Consider the following 17055-nt stretch of genomic DNA (forward strand, 5'->3'; position numbering starts at 1 on the left):
TCAGGAGTGCTGCACTTACTTATACAGGGGAAGACGGCAGTTCAATTTAACTTTACAAAGACTTTCAAGCAGTAAAGCTATCTGAACTCTGGACATAAATAATTAAATTCATCTTTTTTGAGATACATGAGAATGTTAATGTGCACACTGGTAATTGGTGTTAAACAATATTACTTGGCTCATGATGTCATGCTAAGGCTGCTGTAAGTAAAACATCCTGCAGTTATGAAACGCTGATTGTCACACATGTCTTTGTCCTCAGTAAGACGAATCATTTGATGTAAATTTTAGGACTAAAATTAGCTTGTAAAAGTTTCTGTAAACACTGAATCTCAGCACAGAAATCACAGGTGTACACAAATGTCTAATCTCATGATCTGGTACCAGTGTTCATTTAAAAAAAAAATCCTTTAAATTTGATCAATATTTCTTTATATTCAATAATTTTAGTCTGTTTCACTCTGACTACAATGACATTCCTGTTCCCCCATGTTATTCAACAGTGTTTTCCCCAATGATGTTCCTGTATAATAATTCAGTGGTTCTCAGCCCTGATCCTGGAGTTTCACCAGCACTGCACAGTTTTAGATGTCTCTCTAATCAAACACAGCTGACTCAACTCATCAGCTCGTTAGTAAAGACTCCAAGATCTCAGGTGTGTTTGTCAGAGAAGAGAGACATCCAAAATGTGCAGTGATGGGGTTCTCCTGGGTGGTTTCTCAGATCTAAGAACGGACTTGTGTTCTTGCGGAGAAAGAATGTACGTGCCCGAATGAATAGTTCAGTATTATGTATGATTTTGATGCACAGAAGCAGGAAACGTAAATCATGTGTCTATCTCGTTAATCTAAATCTGGAGCGCCCAAAACTGTTCCTGGAGATCTACCTATCAGCAGAGTTCAGATCCAACACACTAAACCAGCTCATTAAGCTCTTCAGGAGCACTTCAGAATGACAGTGAGTGGTGTTTGTTACAGCAGTGTTTCCCACTGTTTCTGTGTCCTGTTGCATGAAGCCAGTTTCAGTTGCTCCCCTTGTAAATTTGAGATTATTTTGAGCAAACTCTATTTTTTCGGGCTCGAGAAGGTGGATTGGTTTTTAGCGGGTTCGATCACCATGGTAACTTGCGCTGGAGGATGACCTTGAATAAAATGAATGTATTCTGTGTTCGAGATCACAAACCAAAACCAGCCATTTAAGTGAAATTACTGAACTTAAATATACAAGCTTGATAAAAATGATCATTTTAGAAGAAAATTTCAGATGGCACTTAGAGGCTTTTGCATCTGAACTCTTCAATTATTCTCTTAATTTAAAATTAACCCTAAAAGGGGCGATGTATCCTGAGATAAGCAGGGAAAGTGTTGGTTTAATTTCTCAGTTTTCATGTTGAAATGGTGTTTGTTGTGAATATTTAGATCTGGTGACTTCATTCATACATTCTCTGTTTAGCTCATGGACAGCATTTAGCATTTTGAGCAAACTCTGTTTTTTCGGGCTCAAGAAGGTGGATTGGTTTTTAGCGGGTTCGATCACCATGGTAACTTGCGCTGCAGGATGACCTTGAATAAAATGAATGTATTCTGTGTTCGAGATCACAAACCAAAACTGGACCAATCAGCTGTGAGTAAAGTGACATGTATCTGATGCAATAAAGCCACTCCCCCTGTATCTCTCACTCCAAATTAAAGCAGTTTAGAGTGAAATAATTGTATGTTTATATTAAATGAATTGTAATTATTTATAATTCATATAGTATATTCATATAATTGAAGAGTTCAGATGCAAAAGCCTCTAAGTGCCATCTGAAATTTTCTTCTAGAATGATCATTTTTATCAAGCTTGTATATTTAAGTTCAGTAATTTCACTTAAATGACAATTAATAGGTAATTTTCAATGCCATTTAAGTGAAATTACTGAACTTAAATATACGAGCTTGATAAAAATGATCATTCTAGAAGAAAATTTCAGATGGCACTTAGAGGCTTTTGCATCTGAACTCTTCAATTATTCTCTTAATTTAAAATTAACCCTAAAAGGGGCGATGTATCCTGAGATAAGCAGGGAAAGTGTTGGTTTAATTTCTCAGTTTTCATGTTGAAAGGGTGTTTGTTGTGAATATTTAGATCTGGTGACTTCATTCATACATTCTCTGTTTAGCTCATGGACAGCATTTAAAAACACAATCTTCTTCATACCTTCTGTCCTCTGATTAATTGTTTTTATTTTATTTTAATTTTTTTTTAAGTAAGGTCCTTTTGCTCAGAAAATCTTTAATTATGTTTATAAAGTAAATGTAAGAAATATTTACTATAAAGCAACTGGGGTTTATTGATTATTAATACACCATTTTTTTATGTAAAAAATTGCATATATGATCCAGAAAAGCTGTTTGTGTGTGTGTGTGTGTGTGTGTGTGTGTGTGTGTGTGTGTGTGTGTGTGTGTGTGTGTAATCTGATACTCAACAAAAAACAGATACAAACTTGTATATGCATGCATATGTGTTTTTTTTTGTTGAGTATCAAATTTATACGTCGCTTTTATGGCTCATATGCAATTCAGTGCAAATCAATGATAATTAAGAGATGGAAAATGTTCCCCAAAAGCCTATTGCGTCATATTTGACATTTATATTAACATGAAAAAATGTCAGAAGAATTCATTTTTTTAACATTAACAAATGGTGGATTAATAATCAATAAACCCAGTTGCTTCAGTCCAGTGAATGTTTCTTACATTAATTTATAATAATCATGAATCATTAATCATTTCTCAGCAAAAAATACTTTATTTTATTTTTATTTTATTTTTTGTATAAACTATCAATCAGAGGACAGAAGGCATGAAGTAGATTGTGTGCAAGAGCAAAACAGAGAGGCAGAAGGTAGCATTAGGAAGACAGAAACAATCACTGCATATCCAGTAAAACCTCATGTTATGTTCACTGTCAGCAACAGTGTTGTCATAATTATCAATTTAGGTTAGACCATATTGATTTCACTTTATTTTAATGGTCCCTTGAACACATTCTGTTGACTATCAGTACAGTTGCACATGTCTACTAACTCCCATTGGAGTGTTAATAGATTTATTAGTAGACTAGTAGGGTTAGGGTTAGAATAAGTTGGCATGTAGTTACAAAGTTACTTATAGTCAGTAGTTAACCTACCATACTCTTGTGTGCTTTCATCTTCACGATGAGTTTGTCACAGAGAAGAGGTGTAGTTGTGTTTGAGCTCATTTAGAACGGTTGGATTTATGAAGAACATGTGTTGAAAGCTTTTTGAATTTCTTTATTTTTTTATGACTGATAAATCTCCAATTGAAATTTAGACATATTTAATAGTCTGTGTAGAATTGTGGCTTGTACGTGTTGATCTGAACTGAGAGAGTGAAGAGTGTGTCATTGTTCTCTACAGGTTGAGTGATTGTGGAGTCACAGATGAAGGTTGTTCTGCTCTGGCTTCAGCTCTGAGATCAAACCCCTCACACCTGAGAGATCTGGATCTGTGGGGGAATAAACTAGGAGATTCAGTTCATCTGCTCTCTGCTGTACTGGAGGATCCTCACTGTAAACTGAAGACACTGGGGTAAGTTTGTCTCTCTGATTGTCACACATGTCTTTGTCCTCAGTAAGACGAATCATTTGATGTACATTTTAGGACTAAAATTAGCTTGTTCTGTAAACACTAAATCTCAGCACAGAAATCACAGGTGTACACAAATGTCTAATCTCATGATCTGGTATTAGTGTTCATTTTTACATTCTTTTTAAAATATATCCTTTACATTTTTTCAGTATTTCATTATATTCATTATGTTCAATAATTTTAGTCTGTTTCACTCTGACTACAATGACAACTCTTTTCCCCCACGTTTACTCAACAGTGTTTTCCCTAATGATGTTTCTGTGTAATAATAGTGTTTCCCAACCCTGATCCTATAGTTCCCCCGGCACTGCACAGTCCTTGATCATTGAAGTTTCTGCTTTGAACGGCTCTTTCCGTGGCTACAAAAATACAATTATTCAAAGTAGCTTTTCAAAAACTACTAATGTACTAATATGAAAGATAATAAGCAAAAGAAATGTAATAACTTCATGCTGATCTTCATTATCTTATATGCAGGGAAAACACCTGAACTTCTGCGGAGCAGTAATGAATAAAGTAACATGGTCAGCGGCGCTGGTGAGATTAGTTTGCGCTGTCCATTCGGTTTCGCTAGCAAACACGTCCTCCCTGCGATGTCGAGTCAGTCACACAGCTCGGTCCATTGAGCCGCACCGATGATGTCAGCACGGCATGAGCTCTGTAACACCGCTCCGTTTCGTCCCACTGTTGGTGTGTTTGGCTTCCCATACAACTCGTTACAACTAACAGACATTGCTTAAAAGAGTTTGTGAGACGCACCAAATTAAACAGAAGTGCGGACACACAACTTCCTTTTCAAGGGAAATTAGCCATCATCAACTACCGAAATCTTCTTATTTCAGTAATGCGTATGAATGAATTTCACCAAGGTTGATCAATGTTTCTTGTTTCACTAGTGTTGAGGCTTTTCAATAATTGTTGCCTAATGGCCCTTCATACTGGCAATCTCATAGTTGTCTCCTCTAAAGTTTAGAAGAAATCTCAGCAACATCACACACTGTGCTCAGATTTCTCTCTGTAGAAACTCGGGATCGCTCACATTTGTCTATTTTGAAGTTTAGAAGTGATCTCAACAACATCACACACTGTGCTCAGAGTTTTTCCCTAAACTAAAGACCCTGGTGGTCTCATATTTGTCTCCTCCAAAGTTTCAGACAAGAATGAACATTGATCTAGTTTATTTGTACAGTATGGTGCACTGGCAGAATAGTTTTGTATAATTAGTGTAGAAATATGTGAAATGCTTATAAATCATTAAATGTTTAAGTTTTATAGACCCCATTATTACACATTTTTCAAGTGTCCAGACATATATTGTTATCCATTTAATATGAAGAGACAATTTTATTAGTCTTTTTCATTATAAAATATATAATAAGTAAGTAAGTAAAATGTATTTATACAGCGCCTTTCACAGACTAGGTCACAAAGCGCTTTACAATAGACAATAAAACATAATAAAGAACAAAATAAAATAAAATAAAATAAAACCGATACAATTTTCAGTATATAAAAGGACAGAGATTACCCAAAAGCTAACCTGAACAAATTAGTCTTCACTTGTCCCCTAAAACTGTCCACATTCTCAGCAAACCTAATACTGGTTGGCAAAGCATTCCATAGTCTGGGTGCCATAGCGGCGAAGGCTCTATCCCCACCTGTCTTTAAACGAGTGCGTAGCGTAGATAGCAGATTATTAGACCTGAGAGACCGGAGAGGGGTATGAAGATGAATTATGTCAGCAAGATAAGCAGGGGCCTGACCATGTAAAGCCCTATAGGTTATGGTTACAATTTTGAATTGGATCCTGTAAATTACAGGAAGCCAGTGAAGGGAGCAAAGTATCGGGGTGATATGGGTGCGCCTATTTGATCTAGAGAGTAACCTAGCAGCAGAATTTGGAATAGATTGCAGTCGATGAAGAACAGATTTGTTAAGTGAGGAGAAAAGTGAGTTACAAGTATACGTATACTGTACGCTGTGAATGCTCTGCAGACCCAAGCCATTTAAGAGAATGAGTTTGTGGACTCGCAAATTAATATTAACACTATAAATATGACTATAAATTTCCTTGTCGTTTGAGGTGTAAAATAAAGCTTACATAATAAAATTATGGTAATACTGTACATATGTTACTGTCCGTCATTTATTTATTTGCCATTCGACTTTTTTTTCCAAATAAGTGCCAAATTTTTCCAAATTTTAATATTTTATTAATAAATAAAATAAAATTAATACATTATTAGCTAACTGTGTGATTTGTGTATGTACATTTCTGAAATGCATAACTTGGACACAGTCACCTCTGATAACAGATCACTCTAAATTGTAATGTAGATGTGCATTTTCTGTAAAGCTGCTTTGAAACAATATGTATTGTGAAAAGCACTATACAAATAAATGTGGACCAGCGGGCAGCATACTACACTGCATGAAAATTGGGATTTCCGACCCCGTAAACGGCCGTAAATCTCCCTAATTTTCGGCAGTTAACGACAATTTACAGCCTGTGAACGTCGCGTTCGTCTGTGCCGAATATTGTCGGAAACGAACCATGACGTATGCAGAGCGCTCGCGCCGGAGGTGTGAATGGCTCTAATTACCATATGAATAGCAGCTCCCGCCAGAGAAAGGCTTGAATTTCCTCACTCACTATTGGTTGAACCCACGTGGTTTAAACAAGAAAAATCACTCGTGATTGGTTGGCAGATCTGTTACTATTGGTCACCCTCGCTCATTATAAATTCAAAAAATTATAATATTCATATAAATAATATATAAATTATTTTTTTATATTCATACATTTTTAATATTTATATAAATTATGATATATAAATTATTTTTTTATATTCATAATATGCTATTCTGTGGTATATTCATGTCATTGTTAACCTATGGACTACACTATTATTACCATCAAGGACATGAATTTATAAAGGAAAGGAAAATTTGCCAGGGACATGCTGTTTATTCAAAGAAAGAGCTTTATTAGCACAAACACAAAACAATATACACCAATGTACAAAGCATAGATCATCTGCACACACAACAAATTGGAAGCTCAGTGTCTGTTTTCATCTTCGGAGCTGTAGGTGACTAGCGGCGTTCTCTCTGAATTCGATCCACTTTGAAAACGTCTGTGGTGCGTTGCCCTGTATTTAGGAGTCGCCTCTAATCTCGACTGCAGCGTAGCACAGAGCTCTGTGAGCTCCTGGCTGGTGGTTGAACTTCATCGGACATCAGATCTATGGTGGCGCACTTCCAAATGCCCACGTCATCCTCACCTAGCACACCGTCTCGCTTCTAGCAGCTGTAAAAACAACCAATACAGACAATCAGTACTGTGATGCACTGTGTATGGACACAAAACATCTATTAATGCACGTGAAAAATAGTCACATTGACTAAAAATCTTACCCTCTTTCTTCTCGCTCGACTCCGAGCTGAACTCTTCACAGCTTCGGCCTGCAATGCCAGATCTGGTTGTTTGTACCTGACTCCGAGCTGAACTCTTCACAGCTTCGGCCTGCAATGCCAGATCTGGTTGTTTGTACCTGAAGTTCCTGCGTACTGTCTCGTAGTACGTCTTACAGGCAGCTGGAAAACAATTAAATGAGAGTGATATGAATAAAAACAACACAAGTCACAGTAAAATGAAACAAGGAGAAAATAGTAAAAGTTACTTACAATGTCGTCATGATCAGCGTCATGAAAATCTGGACTTGCAGACATAGCTCTGAGTAAATGTGAGGTTACGCCCTCGTTATGAGGCGAGGTTACTCTATGGAAACAAAATGTATGATTAAGATCGGTATCTATAACGGATCTATTTTCTTATACAAGAGAATTAAAGCATATTCTTTGAATCTTACCTTTAAAATGTTTGTAAGTTTTTATGAAAGTAAAAAAAATAAAAGAATGTAAGATTCTTTTGTTTTTTACCTTGCTCCAGTTCGTAGCGCCCACAATTTGTCTCAGAGTTGTGAAGATGGCATACTGCTTCCTGTAAATTACAGGATTATTTACAATTATTAAACAAATAATAGCCATCACTCCCATGACCTCTTGCTTTATGATGAAATCATGAAAAACAGAATATTCTTACATTTCACAAGGCCTGACAAAATACAAAAGTGACCGATGAGATGAATACTTACTGGGTGTCAGCAGGTCTTTGCTCAGAGGTGCGCTAGCATCTTAAGGGCGAAAAAAACAAAGAATATTCAAAAATGTACAATTATTGAAATCAAACAAAAAGGTACGAATTTCCACACTCTGCTCTTCTAAGCAAGACTGTCTGAAACATGTTATTAAGCCAATAAAATAAACTGTTACCAAACTTGATTCTCAAGCAGTAAGTAAAGACCAATTTATAGTTATGCGTCGACCTCCCGCTGTAGCTACAGAGTAGGCTGTGTACATAGCGTACCCTTTAGCACACCCTGACGTGCACCCCACCCAAAATGTAACAATGCGTAAATTTTACGTGGACGGAAGCGCTGTGATTGGTCTAGAACGCCTCCCTCGGGTTTCACAGGCTTCTTTCTGCATGTGTAATTGTGCGTCAACAGGGACAACAATGCAGAAGTATAATTGAAACAGTGTAGCCTATAGCGTAGAGGCTCGGGCTTCGGTCTGATGCAAAAGTATAAATCAGCCTTAAAGGATTAGTTCACCTCAATGAAAATTTCCTGATAATTTACTCACACTGAGTGACAAGATATCCATGTCTGTCTTTCCTCAGTGGAAAAGAAATTAAGTTTAAGGAAAACATTTCCATATTTTTAATGGCAACCAAAGATCTCAATGTTCCAAGACGGTTCAAATGTCCGTCTCAATGCAGCTTCAGAGTCTCTACACAATCCCAGTCGAGAAATCAGCTTCTTATCTAGCAAAACCATCTGTCATTTTATAAAATTATATATACACATTTATGTATTTTTTAAACAATTGTTTGTCTTGTGCTAGTCTGCTGGCATTACAGACATTTGAACCTTCTTTGAACATTGGGATTGTTGGTTGCCATTAAAGTCCAATCTCTGTAGAAAAATACTGAAATGTTATTCCTCAAAACTAAATTTATTTTCCACTGAAAAAAGAAATAAAGGTTGGGGCAACAGATAAAGTGAATACTCACTGGAAATTTCCTTGCGCTGAAATCTGGCTGCACATTTCTCCGGGTCAGAGAAGGCTTCCACAAGACATTCAAAGTTTGACTTAGAGTCTGAAACACATGAGTCAGCCAGTAAGTACGGTCATGTTGCCTATACTAAATTAATAATGAAATACTGGAGTCATTACTACGCTTAATTAAGAGTGAGAAGAACCTACTCATCTTGAATGGACCAAAAAAAGCGGATGTTTTAGTTTCATCTTTCCATAGAACGTTTGTAAAAGTAACTGACACTACTGGAACTTCAAACAGGCAGAGGGACGACCAGACTCTGACCATAGAACGCTGCCCGTTTGAAGGTCCAGTAGTGTCAGTTACTTTTACAAACGTTCTATGGAAAGATGAAACTAAAACATCCGCTTTTTTTGGTCCATTCAAGATGAGTAGGTTCTTCTCACTCTTAATTAAGCGGCTTGAATAACTCTGACCAGCACTGTATATATTTAAAATAGATTATTCACAAGCAGTAAAAAACTACTTGTCTTGAATGGAGTGTGACTTTGTGCAGAGCAATGTTTTGTGCAGGGGGAAAAGTACTTACCAGGAGTGGACATTTCACTGCCAGGACGCTCCACTTGGCTAGACATGGCACAATCTTTATTAGATAAAACACATGAATAAGCCTGTGACTTATGTTGTACACAACACAATATTATGTTTAAGTTGTCATCAGTACTCACCAGTATTGTGCAACATGCTGGTGTCCTCAATGGGCTGCAGCTTCCTTCGTACATTATTGAAGGGGGTATATATCTTGACGCTTATACAGAGGTAACGTAAAATAAAATATATATAGTTAAAGAATTACATTTTTAAACTGCAATAATAAATTAAGAGAAAACGATCACCCCTGATATTCTCATCCGAATCCAATAATACTGCAAAATAAAAATAAAATCAATCATTTGTATAAAATTTCAGGCCCAATTTGTATCAACCGATTTTATATTTCAAATGTATAAAATATCTGAGAATGAGAATACCATTAACCATTTCTAACAGAACCCTCCGATTTTTTTGTTGTTTTTTTTTGTTAGTGTGCTTCCTCGTAACGTTAAGTTAACTTTAGATCTAATCACCTCATCGTCCTTCTCCTCTGCCTGGTAACGTTGTTACGTTAGGTGTCACATTCACGACGCACATTTATAAATTAGACAATTCACCTTTAAACCCCGTAGCAAGCTGCTATATGGACAAGCTAACTTAGTTAGCAAAGAGCTAAGTTAGCCAGTCAGACTCAGAACTCTATGCCATGCTGCTATCGGTTTACGTGCAGTTTAGTATCCCAAATTGACATATTCTCTCGTGTACAGCTAAAATAACATGGAAACTGAACATGAACCATGAGCAGCAAGCTAACTTTAAAAAAAAAAAAGCGCCAAAAGCTAACGAGAAGTTGTTTACAGAGAGTGCGCGCGCGCGACCGGCTCTCAAGCTGCTATATGGACAAGCTAACTTAGTTAGCAAAGAGCTAAGTTAGCCAGTCAGACTCAGAACTCTATGCCATGCTGCTATCGGTTTACGTGCAGTTTAGTATCCCAAATTGACATATTCTCTCGTGTACAACTAAAATAACATGGAAACTGAACATGAACCATGAGCAGCAAGCTAACTTAAAAAAAAAAAAAAAAGCGGCAAAAGCTAACGAGAAGTTGTTTACACAGAGAGTGCGCGCGCGCGACCGGCTCTCTCTCTCTCTCTCTGGTCGTTCTTTTAGTTAAAACATGCGCCCTGTCACAAACGCAGCCGTTCATCTACATTACTCACCGATCAAATAAGACTTTGGCGGGACAAAAATTCACTTTGGCAGGCGCTAAAACAAGTTCAATGCAGGAAAATTCATGCGTGAGTTTCCAGTAGACTCGCACGGTAGCCAGGCAAATGGCGAACTCAGCTGTTGTTGACGCTGTGTGTGTCATGGTGTGTGTGCTTCAAGATTATGACGCAAGTGCTAAGATTCCGATTGGCCAAGAGAAAAAGTGCTAAGATTCCGATTGGCCCAGAAAAAAAGTGCTAAGATTCCGATTGGCCCAGAGAAATGTAAATTATAAGATTTATCCAATAATGTTTCGCAATTCTAGCCTGCATGGCAGTTTACTGTGAGAAACAATACAGAAAATACAGGAATATATAATTGTTTGTGTTTTGTTAGCTTAAGTTTCAGTGTGGATTGTTTGTGTAACCTTTAGACATTAATGAAGATAATTTAATATTTTGTCTAAATCATGCAGAAAACCATCTATCTTTGGATAAAAGCGTCTGACAAATGGATAAATGTAAAATAATATATATTGCCACTGTACACTGTAAGTCCAGATGTTCCTTCATGAACAACAGCCTTTTAAAGTGGATTTTAATGTGGTTATTCAATTTGTCCCATTTTGTCTGTTTAATAATACTGCTATGACAAAAAGGCCAGTGAAAATTTCTGCAACATGTTGTGCATTGCTCCAATAGTGGTAGCGCTATTCAAACTCCACTGGCTACCTGTCACATTCAGGATTGATTTGAAAATTTTACTATTTGTGTATAAAGCTCTTAACAAACCGGCCCCCCAATATCTGACCAATCTCCTCTGCCCGTACACTCCATCTCGTACTTTGAGATCCAGTGATCACTGTCTTCTTATCGTGCCCAGATCCAGACTTAAAAAACGAGGCGACTGCACTTTTGCGACTGCAGGCCCAAAACTTTGGAACAGTCTACCCCTCTATATCAGACTAGCTCCCTCAATTTCCATCTTCAAAACATCCTTGAAAACTTATTTATTTTCTCTTGCTTTTAATACCCCTTGACTATGATACAACTATTGGCTTTTATTTTTTAATATTTTTTTTTATTGTCCTGTTTCTGCCCTGCATTTTATCTATTGCCCTGTACAGCACTTTGGTCAGCCTTGGCTGTTTTTAATTGTGCGTTATAAATAAATATTGTATTGTATTTTTTTATTTATTAAGTTAATACCTTTTAGTCACCTGGGATAAAACTCCCCCTGCTACCCTCATTTGCATTTGTAAAGCTCACAGCAGTCTCATTTACATGTTAAAGCATTAGAGGGAGGGGGGTCACGGTCAATTTCCGACAGTTTGCAGTAGACATGTGCCGGTATTCGGTAATGCGATAAATCGCGGTAATGAATATGCACGATATTGTTATCGCGGGCACTTCAAAATACCGTGAAAAATAATAGATCCGAATTTAGATTTTTAGAACGCGCATTAGCTTATTTTCCATCAACCGCTTAAACAAACTGCGCAAAACACGTGCGCATTCTGATGTAAACAATCGCCACGTGTATAAGCATGCGGCCGGTGCGCACTTCTAGTCTAATGTAAACAGTCCTCACATGGAGAAGCAGCATGGCGGAAGGAGGAACGCCGCCGCCGATCTATCCGGATCCATCCCGCTTCTAAAAGCAGAGCTGCCAACTCGACGCATTCAGCGCGAGACTCCTCATACGCTCACGCCACACATCCGTTTTCTCACGCAGAGAAAAATCGCGGAGCAAAGAGGACACGAAGACCGTCAAACAAGACAGAGCAGGTTACTTTTGATATGAAACAGGAGAACAATTGTGTCACAGAACGTTACATTTAAACTATTTAATGACCAGCAGCATGTTAGATGACTAAAACATATAGATAAAGAGGAGTATTTTGCTGAATATGTGCACTGCACTTTACATATTTATTATATTTTTACTTGTGTCATTACATAATTGTTATTATAATGAAAACCACATTATATTTGATTTAATTAGTTATTTGTAACCTTTAAAAATACCAGCTGATAGGGTTCTATATGGTTACATAGCATTATGTGAGATATTTTTTTTCATGAGAAAAAAATAACGTGGGCTATCTACTGTAGCCTTCCTAATATTTATCCAAAATAAGTCAATATTGAATCAAGATTTAAATCAAATCCCAAGTATTGAATTGAAATCGTTAAATTTGTGTTAAGCAATACAAACAGTAGCCTACCAGTCATTGTACCATGTAATCATTGTAACATGTTGTCACTAAACTTAATAAAATTCAGTTTAGTTACCAAATGTTTTGACAATCACAATTACACCTTGTGATGCAAGATTTATTTTATTTTTTACATCCCCCCCAAATCCATCTGTTTCTCATGTGCAATTCAAATACCGTTATAATACCGTATACCGTGATAAAAGATCACTCAATTAATCGCAGCATGAAAATGTGATACCGGCACATGCCTAGTTTGCAGTGTTGCCTGTAAATTGCCGTTTGCAGTCGTAAACCTGAACTTCCACGACAATCTGCAGCGCCGGTAACTGTCGAAAATCCCACTTTTCATGCAGTGCTAGAGGCACGCAGCTCGCAAGTGGTTTTCTCTAGAATACACTGTTCTCCTGTTATTGCAGCGTTGTATTTTAGTCAAGGTAAGGCCATCTTCGATTCTCTTTTTATTTTCTCATTTTAACTTCACATAATTCTGTATTTCAGTTAGACGCATTGGCACTTTAGAGAAATAGCCGCGAGTGAAACAAATTTAAATTTTTATAGCAATCTAATTTGCACGTAACTTAAGCCCTTGCTCCTAGCACTTTCGATTTGACACATTTGCGCGTTATTGACTTAATTGGCCGAACGAAACAGCTGTACTCACTCAAGCGGTGAGAGCATTATCTGTATATCTGTGTAATTTGCACGCTGTCGCGGAAGCGTCAGCGGAAGCGTTCAGCCTCCTCTTGTGAAGACCGACTCGGGTAAAGACCAGCGACTCTACCTGCGCGACTCCACCGAGCAAGGACACCAGAAAGGCACTTGCGTATCTCCTCTTCCCCTTTTTCTTCCCTCTACTTATCTTATTGTTCACCTTCATCAACATGTGCTTTCAATACATTCCTGTTATCTCTCGGCAACGTCCTTTCATCACGCGCAATAGGCAGCGCAATACTGCCAATCTGCGTCCCATCCTCACATCCTCACTTACTCCTCTCTCTCTTTCCGTGGGTCTATGGAATTGTCAGTCAGCAGTCAATAAAGCTGACTTCATTCCAGCCTTTGCATCTCATTCTACTCTTAGTATCTTGGGCCTGACTGAGACCTGGATTCGTCCAGAAGACTCAGCAACCCCTGCTGCTCTCTCTAGCAATTTCTCCTTCTCCCACTCCCCTCGCCAGTCTGGGAGAGGTGGGGGTACAGGGCTTCTCGTTTCTAACAATTGCAAATACTCCGCGCTCTCTTCTCTATGCAACAACAACTCATTTGAATATCATGCTATTACACTTACAACTCCCATTAAGATCCATTTTGTAGTCATTTATCGCCCCCCAGGTCAGCTGGGTAACTTTGTAGATGAGCTGGATGTGCTGCTGTCCACTTTCCCTGAGGACGGCACCCCACTTCTAGTCTTCGGTGACTTCAACATTCATCTCGAAAAGCCACATGCAACAGACTTCACCTCTCTCCTAGCCTCTTTCGATCTCAAACGACTCATCACCGCAGGTACTCACAAATCAGGCAACCAACTGGACCTGGTTTACACACGCAACTGCACCACAGACAACATCTTGGTGAGACCTCTCCACGTTTCAGATCATTTCCTCATTACTTTCAGTCTACAACTCTCTACCCCTGCACCACCACCCCCACCACCAGTCACTTTCAGACGAAACCTGCGCTCACTTTCCCCCTCCCATCTTTCCTCTGCCGTGTCATCCTCTCTTCCCCCACCCTCACAATTCTCATCTCTGGATGTGAATACCGCAACGGACACCTTATGCTCCACTCTAATCTCTTCTCTAGACATTATCTGCCCTCTCTCCTCCAGGCCAGCACGCGCTACTCCCTCTAACCCCTGGTTATCTGAGGTTCTTCGGGAACACCGGACCGAACTCAGGGCAGCAGAGAGGAAATGGCACAAATCAAAAGACACATCTGACCTGAGTATGTATCAATCTCTCCTCTCTTCCTTTTCTGTTGATGTTCATGCTGCAAAATCTTCATACTTCCACAACAAGATCAACAGCTCCTCCAACACACGATTACTCTTCAAGACATTCAACTCTCTCCTCTGTCCACCTCCACCACCACCCGCCTCCTCCTTAACTGCTGACGATTTTGCGAACTTCTTCACCAACAAAACAACAGCTATCAGCAGTCAGTTCTCAGCTCCACACACACAGGAACCCAGACCGACCCCTTCCATAGCCAATATCCCTCTGTCCTCCTTTTCTTCGCTAACCAAGGAAGAAGTATCTACACTTCTCCTCTCCAGTCACCCTACCACCTGCCCTCTTGACCCCATCCCCTCACACCTTCTACAAGCCATCTCTCCCACACTTCTACCATCACTCACACACATCATCAACTCATCCCTCCATACTGGCACCTTCCCTACAGCATTCAAGCAGGCTCGGGTTACTCCACTGCTCAAAAAACCAACGCTAAACACATCATTTGTAGAGAATTACAGACCTATCTCTCTCCTACCATTCATTGCGAAGACACTTGAAAGAGCTGTCTTCAACCAACTAACATCCTTCTTGTCTCTAAACAACCAGCTGGATGTCAACCAATCTGGCTTCAAGAAAGGGCATTCAACTGAGACTGCATTACTGTCAGTCACAGAAGCCCTACGGATCGCAAAAGCTGCTTCCAAATCTTCAGTCCTCATTCTCCTGGATCTGTCTGGGGTTAGTCTGGGGTTAGTGAAGTCGTCTCTACAGCACGACTTCACCATCCAGCTAGAGTCATCATTAATCACCCCATCAAGATCGGTCAGAAATCTTGGAGTAACGTTTGATGACCAGCTGACCTTCACTGATCACATTTCAAAGACAGCTCGATCCTGCAGGTTTGCACTGCACAACATCAGGAAGATCAGGCCTTTCCTAACTGAGCATGCAACGCAACTTATCGTCCAGGCCCTGGTCATCTCTAGGCTCGACTACTGCAATGCTCTTCTGGCTGGACTTCCAGCATGTGCAACCAAACCCCTACAGATGATCCAGAATGCTGCAGCTCGTCTTGTCTTCAACGAGCCCAAGAGGGCCCACGTCACCCCTCTGTTCATCTCTCTGCACTGGCTACCTCTAGCTGCTCGCATCAAGTTCAAGGCACTGACGCTTGCTTACAGATCTATCACAGGCTCAGCTCCCTCCTACTTTCACTCACTCCTACGAGTCTACATCCCTACCAGACACCTACGATCGGTCAACGAGCGACGTCTCGTGGTTCCATCACAGAAAGCCACAAAATCACTTTCCAGAACATTCTCATTCACAGTTCCATGCTGGTGGAACGCTCTCCCCACCCTCATCCGGAATGCAGAATCCCTGACAACATTCAAAAGACAGCTGAAAACCAATCTCTTCCGTGAGCACTTAACCTTATAGAAAAAAAAAAAAAGAAAAAAAATCCTTTCCCTTTGAAACATCACTTATCAGGCTTATGCTACTCTGAATAATACCTGAACTTCGTATTTTGAGCACTTCTTGCGTTGTTGTTGTTTTTGCCTCTTTATGATGACTCGCTGAATTTTTGTCCTAATTTTTAAGTCGCTTTGGATAAAGGCGTCTGCTAAATGACTAAATGTAAATGTAAATGTAAATGTGAAATTAATTGAAAAGTTATGGAGGGTTTTGGGTAAGTGTATCCACAACGCTGGCGTTATTATGCATCATCATCATTGTTTCGCGTTCTATGGAAGCATATGGGTAGCAATATTCAATTTGAAATGTAATATGCAAAATGGCAATGCATTTCTGTATTTCAATTTACGTTTTCCATTACATATGTGCAACGTTTGGTGCAAAATTAAAATTAAAATGATATTATATTATTTACATTTGCCATTTCATACACTAGTTTTAATATGTAAATTGAATACATTGTTTTACGGTGTGTACTTTACTCTTAACACCTTTTACCTATTTATTTATTATTCTCAGGTAAGGTAAAGAAAGTCAAATCTGACCTAAACCGTAAGCGTTCAAAAGGTACTTACAATTTGGTCAGAAGACTCCTCTGTGGTATGTTCTCATTAATAGTCTTCCAGCATCATAAGTCTCAGTAGGCAGATTTTGTAATCAATTACATTTCTTTTAATTGGTTACTTTTCTTTTTATAATAAACAAAAATATAAAAGGCGAATACAACTTAATCGTTTAAGTATAAAATACAATAGTCATGTTTTGAAACAAAGGTGTAGTAAGCTCTGGGCTTCTTCTCTTCTGCTTGGGGTTTCTTGTCCT

At 38.7% G+C, this 17055-nt stretch overlaps 1 protein-coding gene across 1 annotated transcript in view; it reads left to right on the forward strand.

Moving 5' to 3' along the window:
- The window catches only part of LOC309508803 (uncharacterized protein), an 82861-nt gene that overhangs the window by 44827 nt on the left and 20979 nt on the right, over positions 1-17055 (forward strand). Inside the window, 2 exon segments of the mRNA XM_082183274.1 lie at positions 3422-3593; positions 4130-4189. Coding sequence (XP_082039400.1) covers positions 3422-3593; positions 4130-4189 — 232 coding nt within the window.

This window comes from Leuciscus leuciscus (assembly GCF_965113295.1).
Source record: "Leuciscus leuciscus genome assembly, chromosome: 11".
Classification (NCBI taxonomy): domain Eukaryota; kingdom Metazoa; phylum Chordata; class Actinopteri; order Cypriniformes; family Leuciscidae; genus Leuciscus; species Leuciscus leuciscus.